At 39.0% G+C, this 14,347-nt stretch overlaps 1 protein-coding gene across 1 annotated transcript in view; it reads right to left on the reverse strand.

Annotated features, from left to right (window-relative positions):
- LOC122806764 (sorting nexin-1-like) overlaps positions 1 to 13,209 on the reverse strand; it is a 1,692,021-nt gene extending 1,678,812 nt beyond the window's left edge. Inside the window, exon 1 of the mRNA XM_044077461.1 lies at positions 12,976 to 13,209. Within this exon, the coding sequence (XP_043933396.1) occupies positions 12,976 to 13,098 (123 nt within the window). The 5' untranslated portion in view covers positions 13,099 to 13,209. The remainder of the gene's footprint in view (positions 1 to 12,975) is intronic.
- Positions 13,210 to 14,347: the final 1,138 nt, after the last annotated feature.

The raw sequence follows: 14,347 nt of genomic DNA on the forward strand, positions 1-14,347 counted from the left end.
TCATCTGACTCTGGCGCAATACACATTCAGAACTCTTAAGAATCTGTTGCAGCATTTTTAACATAAGCACCTTTTACAAATAAATTTCATACAAACATCTGTACAAATCAATGTGACAGTCAAATGACACAAGAGTACAAAACTTCAGCCAGCCATGCTAGCATATGCCACACTCATGCACTGTCCCACTTTTACTGGTACAGCTGGCAATACCTGACAAAGTCACAAACTCCAAACATGCTTTAGCACAAGATTTAATTTATAAAAATGTCAGACAGAGAAAACATAACAACGATCCATGTACTAAAGCCCTTTTTGTTTGACATGGATTTCCAAATGACTGAGGTCTGTACCTACAAAATATCCTGATCTAACATTTACACACTTGTGAAACAACTTCCATAACTGATGTCACGAGGCAGATGAAAGGGAAGTTTCTTTACAGGCTGTTGTGCCATGTGTCAGAATGACTCATGTCTCACACAACTCTGCAAAGTTCTGTCCAAACAGCTTAGTCATTCATACTGCAAAAAATCAAGCATTTGAGATATATGTGAAGAAAACGTGAGTTACACCTGAGCAAGTCTCACATGGTATGGATACTGCTTCATTAGGACAAAAATATTTTAATTCAACTAACTTGGAGATTTGTAATGCAGTATGATGAATTTATGCCCACTGCTGTCACAATATCACTTAAATGATATAAATGTAGCTACTAATTTATCTACTAGCCTGAACAGTATAATGAATTCAATATCACCAGAACAGACTTACATTTATTAAACTAGGGAAGCCTGTCTGGCACAAAGGGCCATTTTCTGTGGAGGACCGGGGAGAAAAGTTCCAGTACATGCAGTGCAATCAAAATCTTTTGTGTTAATAATCAACAATGCCAAGGAGAAGATAATTAAAATAAATTTTTCAATGTCAAAATATATAGGATACTGATGCCGGCAGTAGTAAGGATTTTTATACTAAATTATATTCTGTACAGATATAGTTAAATAACTGTGTAGAAGGACAGATGTCACACTACAGAGTTCCGAGTTATTTACAAAGGGTGGATAGCAAAAAGGTTGATTTCATTTTGAATTATAAATGAAATTAGTGTTGAGTGAATACCTCTTAACTGTCCAGATTTTCGCCTCATATTTTTAGCGAGTTCCTCATAAAATTTGTAATTTTCTAGTAAACCAGATGAGGAATGTAGCCACCACATAATGACAGATAGGCTTTGCATTAAATTGCATTTTCTGAAGGATGTCATTCGAGCAACTTTAAGTTTTTAAGAACAATAACTACAATCTGTCCCTATTTTGGGCCTTTGGTCCCACATTACTTTTGGCTTGGTCCCGATTTCTTTCATTAAGAAGATGAGATGTATATAAAGCGACATAGGCAGAAGGTGAGACAGGTAAAGACAGAGAGACAGTTGGTAGAGGAGAGCACAGGTATAGCTGAAGAGGAGGAAGAAAGCACAGATGCTGTGCAGCAAACCCAGAATGTTAAGAGGTGTTCTCTTAGATGTGTTTTGAATGTCTAATGGTTTTCAAAAAAGCCCTAGAGCATGGGGGAGAGCATTCCAGAGGGCAGCTACAGAGTTTTTGAGTAGAAGGAGGATCCCAATGCATTTTGGGCTTTAGTGACAGAAAGAGTTTGTCTTTACAACAGAGAGCTTTGGTAGGGTGGCAGTGTTGAAGCATGCCTCTTACTGCTGGATATTTATCATGGTAGTATATTAGATAATGAGCTAGTAATAGACTATACTGAAGGCGATGTAAGAGTTCAGTCCAATGGGAGTTCTAAGGGAGTGATTTGCAACAAAATTAGGTATTTTATTGTAGCATTGTTCATTTTGTTTATGTGGAAGTCTGTGGGTTAGTAAACAGTGGGGAGTCCAACAGTAGGGTAGGAGGTAGACTTCAGTTATGGTTCCTCTAGTTCTGTCCATTAGGTAGGGTTTTGTTCTACAGAATCCTGACAGCAGTGTGACCACCACGAAAAGGATACTGCACTTTAACCATATTAAGCCAAAATGTAAAAGCACCTACATACTGCAACTGAAACAAATCTCAAAGTGAAACACTTAATTTTTTAAATATTAAGTTCAAAATATTAAAGTATGATGTGCATCATATAGGTTTTAAAATTTGCATCAAACGCACACACCATCTTACCAGCACACATTGGTCATGTAAGCTTGAAAGTTAACCAGAGCAAGTTTCACTGGAAATATGAACTATACAAGTGAAAAGGAAAAGCAAAAAGTACTATTAACTTAAACAAAAGGTTGAAGCTTAAAATGTATGCACTGTATGCCTCATATAATACGTAAAAACACACTACCAAATCTGCAAGCAACACATTTAATCTTTGCTGACAAATGCACGTTAAAAAAAAATACAAATTGTTCCTGCATGCTAAAAGTTTTTCTTTCACGTCACATTAAAAAAAGAAAAAAGAAGAACAAAAGCAGCTTCCACTTTCTAAGTTTATGGCTAGGACAAGTAATAAAAATCAAAGCAGATACACCAACATGTATTCTGTCACACAATCCTTCATATTTATACCCAAACGGAGCCCTAGCTACACAACTCACAAAAGTAACACTGAACATCTGCCAGGAAATTAAACTGTAAAATCCATTAGGGCCAGAAATGAAATCATCACCAGTGCTAAGCAATTTGTTAGGTCACATGAATGACTGGACCGATGTTCCGCAGCAGGATGTGCTGATTGAGAAGACACACTGTGTCTGGGAAAGCAGCCATGGTCTGTATTGGTGGGGATACAATCATGCCATTAGAAAGAAATGTTCCTGAAAAAATTGTAGCAGAAGAGAAAAGCATTAATTTGGGGACTGCAGAGTGCTTGTGAAAAATGATTCACTGTACACCATGTAGAAAAGGGGCAAGTTTATCCAAGCAATCAAATAATGTCGCCAGGCAGATATGAGATTGGAGCTGCTATATCCAGCTGTCTTTGTTCCTCTAGGAAAAGTACTCTGAAGACGTTTCTAGATGGCAAACAGGTTAAGGAGAAAAGAAACTGATTCTCATTCTTCTAATAACAAAGCCCATACACAAACTTTTCCAAAGAAACCTCTTCTTTTGTTACAAAAGAAAATGCTCGAGTGAAAGAAAAAAGCAAAAAATTCACAAGAATGAGTGCCTTTGACTTGAACCAGAGAGTGATGATGGGAGATGGAGTACATTGGAAGAAGATGGCCAGCAACACTGAAGTAAATGGGAGATTATAGAGCTTTCATTCCATTAGATGTAAGAAGACACGTGTGTGAAATGTGGCTTTGCAACAAGTAGTGGCTTAGCAAGACAGGACTTTTGTTAGCCGTGTTTAACTGGTGGTTGAACTGTAAAGCATATATCCCATTATGTCCTCAATGTTTACAAGAACACGACAGAGACTGAAGTAACTGTAAATATAAGATTGTTCTTACTAACATTTCTATACACATTTCATGAGAACTGCAGGTTATAGTGTAAAGTAGTTTTGTATGGTGTGCAGCTGGGTACTTCAAAAGTGAGGAGGGGTCTTAACTTTTATTTGCTAAAAGACAAAGCGAGAAAGTGCTTTCCCTTACTTGTAAGGTATGCTAGCTTAACATATTTACAATGCAAGAAAGACTGGATATAAACAAGTTAAAGTTAATATAATACTAAGATTTTGGGCTGCTGAGATATAAAAGTATATCGGTCACATATATAGACTAAATAATTCCCAGTGTTCTAACAGAGGAAGATATCTACATTAATATTGCAATTCTAGGTTTAAGCTGTAGTCAACATTTAGCAGACAGACTTGAAAATTAACATAAAATTATGAAAGGCATAGAAATGATGTCTTGTATTAGGAGAATGGTTAGCAGACTAGTAAATGCTTTTGCTGCAAGACAAAAAAGCTACATGTGCAAGTAATTAATTATGAGAAGGAAGAACAGTGTGTTCACAGTGAAATTTACAAATTATTTTCTATATCTGCTCATTCAGAAGCTTTTATAAAATTACTACTACTACTTTGGTAACTAGAGGTTTGTAGGTGCAGGTAATTAACCTGAAAGTCTGCTGAGTGTAGACAGATATCATGGAGCTCTCAGAATATGTATCTCAGGCTGGTATGAGCCTAGCACTGAGCAGCATTTTACCTTCTCCAAGGATGATGTTACAACATGAACAAAAGATGACAAACTTTAATAATTGGCTTAGTTTCTGGTGCCATTCTAAGAGTGTGCAATATTTGTCAGCATGGAAAGAGATGGTCAGACTACGCTGCTTTGCCAAGGATGTTCTGCACCTGTCTCCTCTAGGCTGTTGAATATTATATAAAACATTGACATTCAGTTTGGCATTGCCTAAAAAAAAGCACTGTAAGTACTTCTGACATAGCAAATCAAAACCAAGAAAATCTAAAGGCATTATTGCTCAATGCTAGCAGTATAAACAAAAAAAACTTCCCTCCCTAGACACACACTTCACCCTAGAGAATGCTGGCATCTGTGCAATCACTGAGACATGGTTTAAAAGCCATCAAAAGCATACCAATAGTGCAAGGCTATAATGCCTTCCACACATTTAGACCAGCTACTACACAGACCGGGGCTAAAGGTGGAGCTGTCTCAATTTACATAAAAAAATACATACACCTAAAGGCTGATCAAACAGGACAATGCACGTGAGCATCTCTGTGTTCAAAATCATCATAGGCAAAATCCAATACCATTTCCTTGCAAGGTACAGGTCCCCCTCTTAAACCAAGGAAACCCATGCCATGCATTTAAACTTACTGTAAACACTCAGCATCCAACCCAACACCATATTCACGAGCAACTTTAATTACACTACTATTAACTGGGAAATCCTATACGACACCAAACATACATGCAGAGATAAGTCTTAGATTTTTTTAAAGAAACTCCTTGGAACAGATGGTCAAAACGCCAACAAGGGATGCAACCCATACTGGATCTGGTATTAATATGGAAGAGTGCTGCACATCCCTAGTGTAATGTCTTCCTGGTAAAGTCAGATCACAAAAATGGTCTCCTCTGAAGTAAAAATAAAACCTGGACCCCCAGCTAACCTTGGAATATTTAGGAACTACTCTAAGGCTTACTTACTACTATTAAGGGATAACCTGGCAAAATTTCAAGACTCCATAAACCGTGAAGACACTGGTGCCTATGCAGAAATGTTCACAGAGGCCCTATACAAGCATGTTAATAGCTACAGAAGCAGCTGTACCCACCAAGAAGAAGTACAGAACTAACTCAAAAAGCACGCCACCTTGATGGAATCAAGATCAATAGACTGCATAAGAGAAGGAAGAAAATCATGGAAAAAAAATCAGGAGGTACAGCACCCAGCAGGATAAAAGCACCTTCATCAAACTAAACAAACAAGAGGGCAAACAAAGTCTACCAAAGCCAAATGTGACATCCCAGGCCAAAGACAACCCCAAGGCATTCTTTAGCTATGTCTCCAACCTCAAAGGCGATACACAATTGTGTGCAGAGCTCATTGAGCCACGTATACTGCACCAGAAGATAAAGCAAACCTAATGGCCGACCAATTCAGCTCCAACTTTACCCCCTACTCCCCCTCAGCCTTCCTTCAGGAAATCCAATCAAATACAACTCCTCCTGCTATCACTAGGAGCAAATCCTAACTCATTACAGCTGAGTGCTCCTCCAGGCATTTCTGCAGTTAACTCCTACGGACTCCAGTGCCAAATATTGCTTGTTCATATTTGAATTAATTCCAAAACCATGCTACATATCAAGTATCAGATTTCATCTTAAAGCATACATGAAGGCAAACACAACTGTATTGATGTCTGACCTCTGTCTAATGCAGCCAAAAATGTTTATTTTGTTTCTTTTGTAATAATTTTCATATTTCTCTAAATCTCAACATTCAGGTAACAGGCAGAACTGCATAACCTCATATGAAAACTCACAGCTGTATGAAAAAAATCCTGCTGGCAGTATGTGCCCTGCCTGAACAATTACTGAAATATCATAAGCTGTTTAAACATTACAAAATTAATATTTACTGCATTTATTTTGGCTTATAAAATCCCATTTAAAGCATTAAACAAAATGAATGCCACCAATATAAAGATTAATTTATCCAGAACAGTTTGTTACTTACAGTTTTCTATTAACACTCATGATTCCAGATATTAATATTTGTTTGAACTGTAAGGGGATAACTTCATTTTTAAAAAAGCTCAAGCCACACCTACTGGGAGTTAAAGGTACACACACAAAAGAGCTGTACTGGAGAAAATGAAGCATCTCTAAATGCCAAGAACACTGCCATCAATAGGCCCAGGGAATATCACAGGATACCTTTGAAAAAGCATGATACAAGACACATCAGGCACTCAAGAATTGATATTTATCTGTAGCATCCAAATAGTCTTCCAGCTTCATGAATGGAAAACAGCAACAATCATCTCTCTACACAAAGGTGGGCCATCTAAAGACCATGGAAACTACAGACCCACTAGTCTCATATGCAAAGCCATGGAAAGAATTATTGTGGAAATGATCAATAATGATATAGTAAACTTCAAGCCACTGGACCCAACCCAATTTGGTTTTGTCAAGGGCAGGTCATGCCTACTCAAACTGGTGGACTTCTTTGAGAAGGTCACCACAGCAATGGATGATAGCAAAATGGTTCACACTGCCTACCTTGACCCAGCCAAGGGTTATGACACAATACCTACTCGGGAATTGTTGACAAACTCAAGAGGATTGCTACAAACCCTTAGGTCACCAGTGGATAATCAACTGGCTCACAGCCAGCCCAGGAAGTTAGAATTTGGGAGTCCACCTCTACAAAGAGGCCAGTTACAAGTGGAGTCCTTGGGAATCTGTTACTTCTCTTACGTCAAAGCCAGGGTCAATGGCCTCTGGCTGAATAAACTTGCAGATGTTTGCAAATTAGGAGCAGTCACTGAATCCCGTACCAACACAAATGTTCTCCATGAAGGGCAGACACAGACATACAACTGTCGTCAGAGCTATGGACTAAAACTAAATGCCAAGAAATTCATAATAGCATCCTTCGGGAAGTCATCCACTTCTGGTAACTATCATATTGACAGCACACCCCCCTTTGAGCTGAAGCAATAGTCAGAGACTTGGGCATAAAAACACACAGTAATCTAGTCTTTGACCAGCACATGTCTACAGTAGTTAAGAAATCATTCTATCTGGTGCAACTTCCAAACAGAGGTATGGCATCTAGGTCCAAGGATGTCACTGTTCCACTTTATTTGGCATTCATCAGACCTATTATTGAGGGCAATGCCCCTCTTTGCTACATAACTAACCAGGCATATTCAACAACTGGAATGTCCACAAAGGTTCCTCACTAAAATAATACAGGGCGTAAGTAACGTCCTATGCAGACTGCCTCAGTGCCCTACACTTGTATAAATATCTCCTCCCGGAGATCTATGCCTGGCATACAGGGTATTGTCAGAACCCAGTCTGATGCACCTCCTGCACACATGCAAAACAAACAGCACCAGAATGACCCATTCTAAAGACCTGCACTTTGCCTGTAATATAAATAGGATATACTGGAGACACATATGTATCCCAGAGACTAACCCCCCCCCCCCAATCTCTCGAACAGGTTCCCCATCCATGTGAAGTAGAGTTCCTCCTTAACCTAATTCAAGTGCAACTTGGACAACTGGATGGGAACAGGAAATTCATTCCTGGTTTGGCACCCATGTCTCTATGGACACAGGCAGCCTGTAAATGGTTCATCTCCCAAGCCCCTGCTTACACTTACGAAGGGTACCAGAACTTGTCAGACACTTAAAATGCACTGCTAGGTTTAAAAAGGTCCTTCTGGTCACTAGCCTAGTAAACAGTGTAACTAACATTTAAAGGGATATAGACGAGCAGGTAAGTGAAAAAAATGAAGGTTGAAACTAAAAGAAGTGAGCAGCTGCCTCCCCAGTAGCCTTTGTGTATTATTAAATTAAATGCATTCAAGTACTACCAGTTGAGCTGATTTAAAAGTAGCCACTGCATTTTTTTTTCTTATAGTTAAAGCTGAACATTTACTGAAATGATGCAGGCTGTTTTTTTCTGAAGGGAAGTCATAGAAAATGAACAGATGGCAATTAGTGTGTGGGGGGCACCATCTGTAACACCTGCTTTTGCATGGGTTGCCTTGGTTATGAATTGTGGGCACTTGTGGGTGCAGCCATTGATATGGGGCAGTTGCTCTTATTTGGAGGGGTAAGTTTCAACTGTTGAAACTGTACATAGTTTTTTTTATGCATCTGTCCCAAGTTAAGAAGCAGATGGGTGCTCTGAAAATTTGTGTATTTTTTTCTGAGTGTTTTCCCTGAAGCAGAAAGCCTAGAAAAGTGACAAGTTTAAATGGAGATGAGAGAAAGCAAATGTAAAAAAGAGGTCAGCCTGACAAACAATGTGAGCTAAAAGCTTGGTGTGTGCATTCGGAACTGCCATATATGGTAGGTGGTAGTGGTGGCTTTGTAGCACAGTGGCTACTCTGTCCACATTGTGGAATGTAAATGGCCTTACATCCATGGAAGGGAAGCGGAGAGTACTGAACTGTATTAAGAAGTGTAGGACACAGATAGAAATGAACATGTGAACTTGACAGAGGATTTCTGGATGGGAACAATAGAATGTCAAGAATAAAAAAAAGGAAGGACTAATGCCAATTGCTAAAGATACTCAAAATAGTTAAGGTGTTTAGCTTACAGACACAAGATGCAGAGGTTTGATTCTCAAATGGGATCATTATCTAAGCTTAAAACGGCCCACAAGGGCAGTTAGCCTATTATTATAGATTTATAGCTTTGCACATATCTTAAGGCAAGTTTTCGCTAACTTAACTTACTCTGGAAAGGGGGAAATCCATATGACAGAGCATAAATTGAACATAGTCCTTTTCACAACATACTATAAAGGACTTTTTAGGTCCATAAGCAAGTACTAGGTTAGCTGCCCTTGCATGCCATTTTAAGCCTACCCAAATTCCCTTTTGGTGCTCGAATTAACTTATCCCATCTGGATTGAAACTGGCCTTATCCATCCCACGGCTGAAACTTGTGTATTACCCATAATGAGAATAACTGGGATCATACCACAGATAAATTGGGGAGACCCATGCATGGGATACAGCATTCAACAGCTGCTGCTGTCCATTAGTACAGATGGCAGTCCTGGGATATATTTTCTGTTTCCCATCCACGACTCCAAGTTGTGCTTGAATATGGACAGAGGTGAACTTTGTTTTATTTGGATAGAAGTCTGTTCCAGAACAGCAGTATCCCCTGCAAGATACACCAGCCTCTCCAAACTGTTCTGTTGATGTTGCAGAAGAGGTTTAGATCCCTAGACAGACTATTTCTGATACCACTGATGTGCAGTAAATCCATCAGTACTGGGTCAGAGGATGCCATAAATGCCAAACATAGCCCATCTGTTAGCAGTCTAAGACACAGAGTATAGCAACAGGGCTGTGTATCAGTTGATGCAGGACATTTTGTTTAAGCCTTGTAGCCTTTCAGTAAGGTATCTCTTGCGAGTGTTCCAGTTCTTGCAGATGCCTGGACAGATACATGCCAAAGGGGGCATTATATTCAATTACTAGGCTAACGACCACCACTAGACCAGTCAACACCTATGACAATCCCTTTGTTTATAAAAGACATGTAATATAGCATGACTTTCTTACAACACTGTACACCTCAGTCAAAAGTTAGGTCACTGTCCACAAACTTTTTAACCAAATGATTAATGTGGTGCGACACTGCCAGCCCAGCTATATGGAATTTTGCAAATAATTCATTTGCGAATATTAATACGATTCATATGCTTGTCTTACAATGTAAGAGAACTAGGTTATGTGTATATTAAACTACTGGTGCAGAAGTGTGTGTTGAACAGGGTTTGTACAGTACCTTCAAGGATATGTCCACATTGTACCCTACTGGAAAAGAAGAGAAATGTATATAACCCATATACCTGTGCAAATGTACTTTTTTTAACAGTAGAAACTGGAACGTACAGAGTTAACTTGTAAAACTTCAAGAAAATAAGTGGAAATTGAAGTGTTTTATGATTATGTTATCTCAGTTCAGTAGCAGACAATGTCTAGAGCTATATGTTTTTCTATGGTCTTGAAACAGAAATAATTACTAGGTTTCAAATGTAAAAGCATTTTATTGTTTTATGACTTCCAAGTTCTTCAAACTTCTGAGAGATATGTACTTCTCACAAAGAGATGTTAAAATTCTGTTAGTATCTGTTTAGCCTGGAAACTGAAGTCAGGTATAAAACAGTGATGTCATCCAGGCTAACCTAGCAGTAATATGTGATATTAATTTAAGAACTCTCTGTGCGAGAGAGAGAGACTAAGCATTTTGTATTTGACTTGGAAACATCCATCTTCACACTCATCTGCATTTGCCTTGCTCTGCAAGTAAGTGATTTACGGTATATTATATTTTAGATATGAACAAAGTAAAAGATTAGTTTAGATGTTTCTGTATTTATTGGAGATGGCCCTGCAATGTTGTTTTAAAATATTTCCTGTGATTCTGAACTCTGAAGTAACTGTGTTTGTGGACTGAACACTGTCTTGTTCTTTTATTATTTATTATTAAATAAATTTAAACCTATCTTTGTGGCTGACATTTGTGAGACATATTTACGCTCTTAACAGTACTTGCATATGTATTTGGTGACAATGTACAGGCCTCTCCTAAATAGCCATTCAAGTCTTGATCACAGTTACCATTTGGATAATAGTAACACTACACAGTTGGATTGGTCATCCTTTGTAAGAGCCTTAAGTAACTGATAAGTAGGGGTTGGTGGCAGTGATAACCTTACAGTCTGGGCAGAAGGGGGCATAGCTATTAAACCTTTGCCAGCCTTCCTCAGGTGTGCGTGTGTTTGTATATTAATCAAATATCAAAGTGTGTGCATGTTTGTGTGTCCACACTACTTGGGCAGGGACACGAAGCACTGGTTGGACAGAGAGATGCTGGAGATCTTGGTTTGAGCAGTTAGCTGAGATCTTATCCCTACAGCTGTGCCAGTGTGGAGTCTTATTAGGATCTGGAGAAAGAGGGAGAAAACAGCCCCAGACTGACTGATCTCTGTGTGTTCTTAAGGGAACTTGTACTTTACTGTGTGTGTACTTGTCATCCTCCCATTGTGTACGTCCCTCACTGTTGCCAATGGTGAGGATTGAGGCTCCTTGATTACTGGGCCGGTGCAGGAGTGTCACACCAGATAGCAAATTCACTGAATGTGGAGTGGCAATAACCCAGAAAGCTGTGCCTAATTTTTATTGCATTTTATGCATATGTGAAAGTCTGTCGGGACACTGGGAACACCCCTTCCTCTTTTCAAATACTGCCTTGCATTATTTACCTTCATTTAGACATTAAGCAGAACAGCATCAAAATGGATAAAAGGGATGTTAATACACTTCCTCATGCCAATTATGTCACAAGTATTTCAGCTGTGCCTTTAGTTCCCTTCTGGCACTAGAATAAACAACCTTCGGGATCAGCTGCATATTGTACTATAAACCAACACCTTTACAACTAGGGATCCTAGTCACTCTAAACAACATGAAGAAAAGAACACTGTCCACATCCACATCTGTTGACTTCAAAATCCGAAGTAACCCCAATGTACACTCCTAAACATCTTCACTTTTCAACCTTACCATAACAAGTCAGAATTATGTCCTACACCCAACCATTCTTTTCTAGTCTCAAAACCCAAAGAACAACAAAACATTTAGTATGGATTTGTGGAAAGCAAAATACCTTTGATTAAAAAGCCAATGATAAGGTCAGTCATAACACAAACACTAATACCATGCATAATGCAGGAGCAGAAACCTCATTTTTTTCTACAGAGAAAATATTTAGCAGAACTGCTTTCTAGATCTATTTCAGTGCCACCTGCCTCTCTAAACATGGGGTTTGAGTCACGACATCAAAATCCTACTCTCACTACAAAACCCATTAGTTATCAGTGATACAATTCCTTAGATCACTGCTGCAGTAGCTAGCTAAGACGTGCAAGACTTCCTGCCAAGGACAGGCCCTCCCATATAACTTGCGCTCCTGCAGATGTGATCCACTGGAACACCTACTCATATGGTAAGACTAAGAGCACTTACATAACTGTACTTGTACTTTCAGCTACACTAGAAAGTAAAGATATGAGAACATCCTAACAATGTTCCACGTTAGTCACCAAGAGAATAGTTTTAGAAAATACACACCTGCACATATCCCGTGGGGCAGCCACTAAAAATTAGAGAGAAAAACAAGTACAGCAAAGGAAAACATATCTGCAGGGTAAAAACTGCAGTTCTGGAACTAACGCTAAGCATTGGCATAAATAAGCTTCACATTGCAAGTCTCTCTAAGTTTACACTTCGTTTCACAACCGCTGTGCTGTCACTTGGGTAGTCCCTACTTGAAAGCGACACATGGCACAGTTTCACCAGCTATGCTATCAACTAAAAAAATGCTGCACCCTGCCAACTTATGACAACGTCCTGGATCTACACAGCAGTCAGAAACACAACTGAGCCTTTCCACATCTGTAATCCATTCAACTGCACATACAAGTCACAATACTTTCAGTGATGCGAATCCCTCAAGACGCCCACTTCTCAAAAGAGTTGCGAGTCGGGTCCTTCACCGACCTGAAGAACAACAAGTCTTTTCCATACAAATACATATGCAGTCTCCTGTATTCAGTTTTCCCTGTCAGTATGCTGTTGCAACCCAAACCCGCAGACTCAGGACTCCCAACACCAGAGTACAACTTCCAAAAGCCCCACTCTTCAGTCTTGAACACCTCCACCCGGAACTGTATTTAAAGGTACGTCAACCTGGAACAACACGACAGTGACTCACATTTCCAGTGAAAATGTCTTCTCCTTCATTATCACTATCCTCTTCTGCAGGACACGATCCTGTGCGACTATCCTCTATCTCTGGAAATTGTGGGGAAATCCGACCAGCACTACCTGCCGCCATCTTCACTACAGCGCAGCTCCTACCGCAACCGTCGGCCACCAGCAAAACAGCTGATAGGCTAGAACAACTGCAGCTTTATTGTTCCTGTTTTTACAATGGTTTTTGAACAAAAATGCTTGTAATTTTTGTTGAAATTTCAGATTACGCTTAAAATGCATTAAAACATTTATTCGTGCATTTGTTGATCATTTAAAATGTTATGATATGTTTAAAATGTTAATGTTACACTTTCTAGTACTGAAATTTTAACAGTCTTGTAATATTTAGAGCAAATGACAGTAAATAAAAGCTACGATGTAAAGGACCCAGGGTACGTGAAATTTACATATAACGTGTAGTTGGATTTTAGCGGGTTTAACAAACCTGCCATGCAAAATGCAAATCAGAAGTGTTCTATAATTTACAAATTTGGGAGTAAAAAGGACATGTTCCCTGCGAAGTAAAACAAAATAATTCACAACTGTTTGTAGTCGGTGACCTACTTAATGGGATGTAGGCATAGCCGCTTTTAGGCACCAGCGAACCCTGCAGTCGCTGGGGGGCCCCAACCACAGCAAGTTATCTTATCTTGATATTTTGTAACATGTCTGTCAAACCAACAAAAGCTAGTAGAGCAATCTTGTATAAAGCAGGTAAGTAATAATAACTCATTTATCTCCTTCAAAATTCAAACATCTTTAGTTACAGTAATAGTATTTTGTCAAGTAACAAGCTTTACAGTTTCATTAAATATTTTACCAATGACATAATGCACAGGTTAAGCCCTGATGGTGGACATCCTCTTCACTAAAATTAACATAGCCAGTTTTAGGTACCTGCAATAACTGTGCCTGGAGGGGGCCCCTTAATCATCAATGACTGTGTGGGGGCCCCACAAAAACCGCTGCTGGTTGGGGAAAAATGAGAAAAATGTATTAAGTTTCAATTATACTCTTTAACCTAAACAGGACTGTGATATGACCCTGTTAGGACAAAGCTGTAATGAACATAAGCAAAGTAAGCACTACAGAGATCAGCAGCCCAGGGTGACCGATCTCAGTGCAAACTGTGGAGTTTAAGAAGAGCTGATGCTTCTAATCTTCAGAAATGGTTTCTCTTTCAAGGTTTTTATACATACTGGCAGAACAACTGATACTGTAACTCTCAACATCTTTGCTGAAGAATTCTGTTCAGTGATAAAAATAATAGCATAATAAAGTCTCAAAATGAGGAACACATTTTATATATTACTCTAATTTATTTAAAAAGT

Source organism: Protopterus annectens, chromosome 7.part0, assembly GCF_019279795.1.
Source record: "Protopterus annectens isolate FY-2018-M chromosome 7.part0, PAN1.0, whole genome shotgun sequence".
NCBI classification, from domain to species: domain Eukaryota; kingdom Metazoa; phylum Chordata; order Ceratodontiformes; family Protopteridae; genus Protopterus; species Protopterus annectens.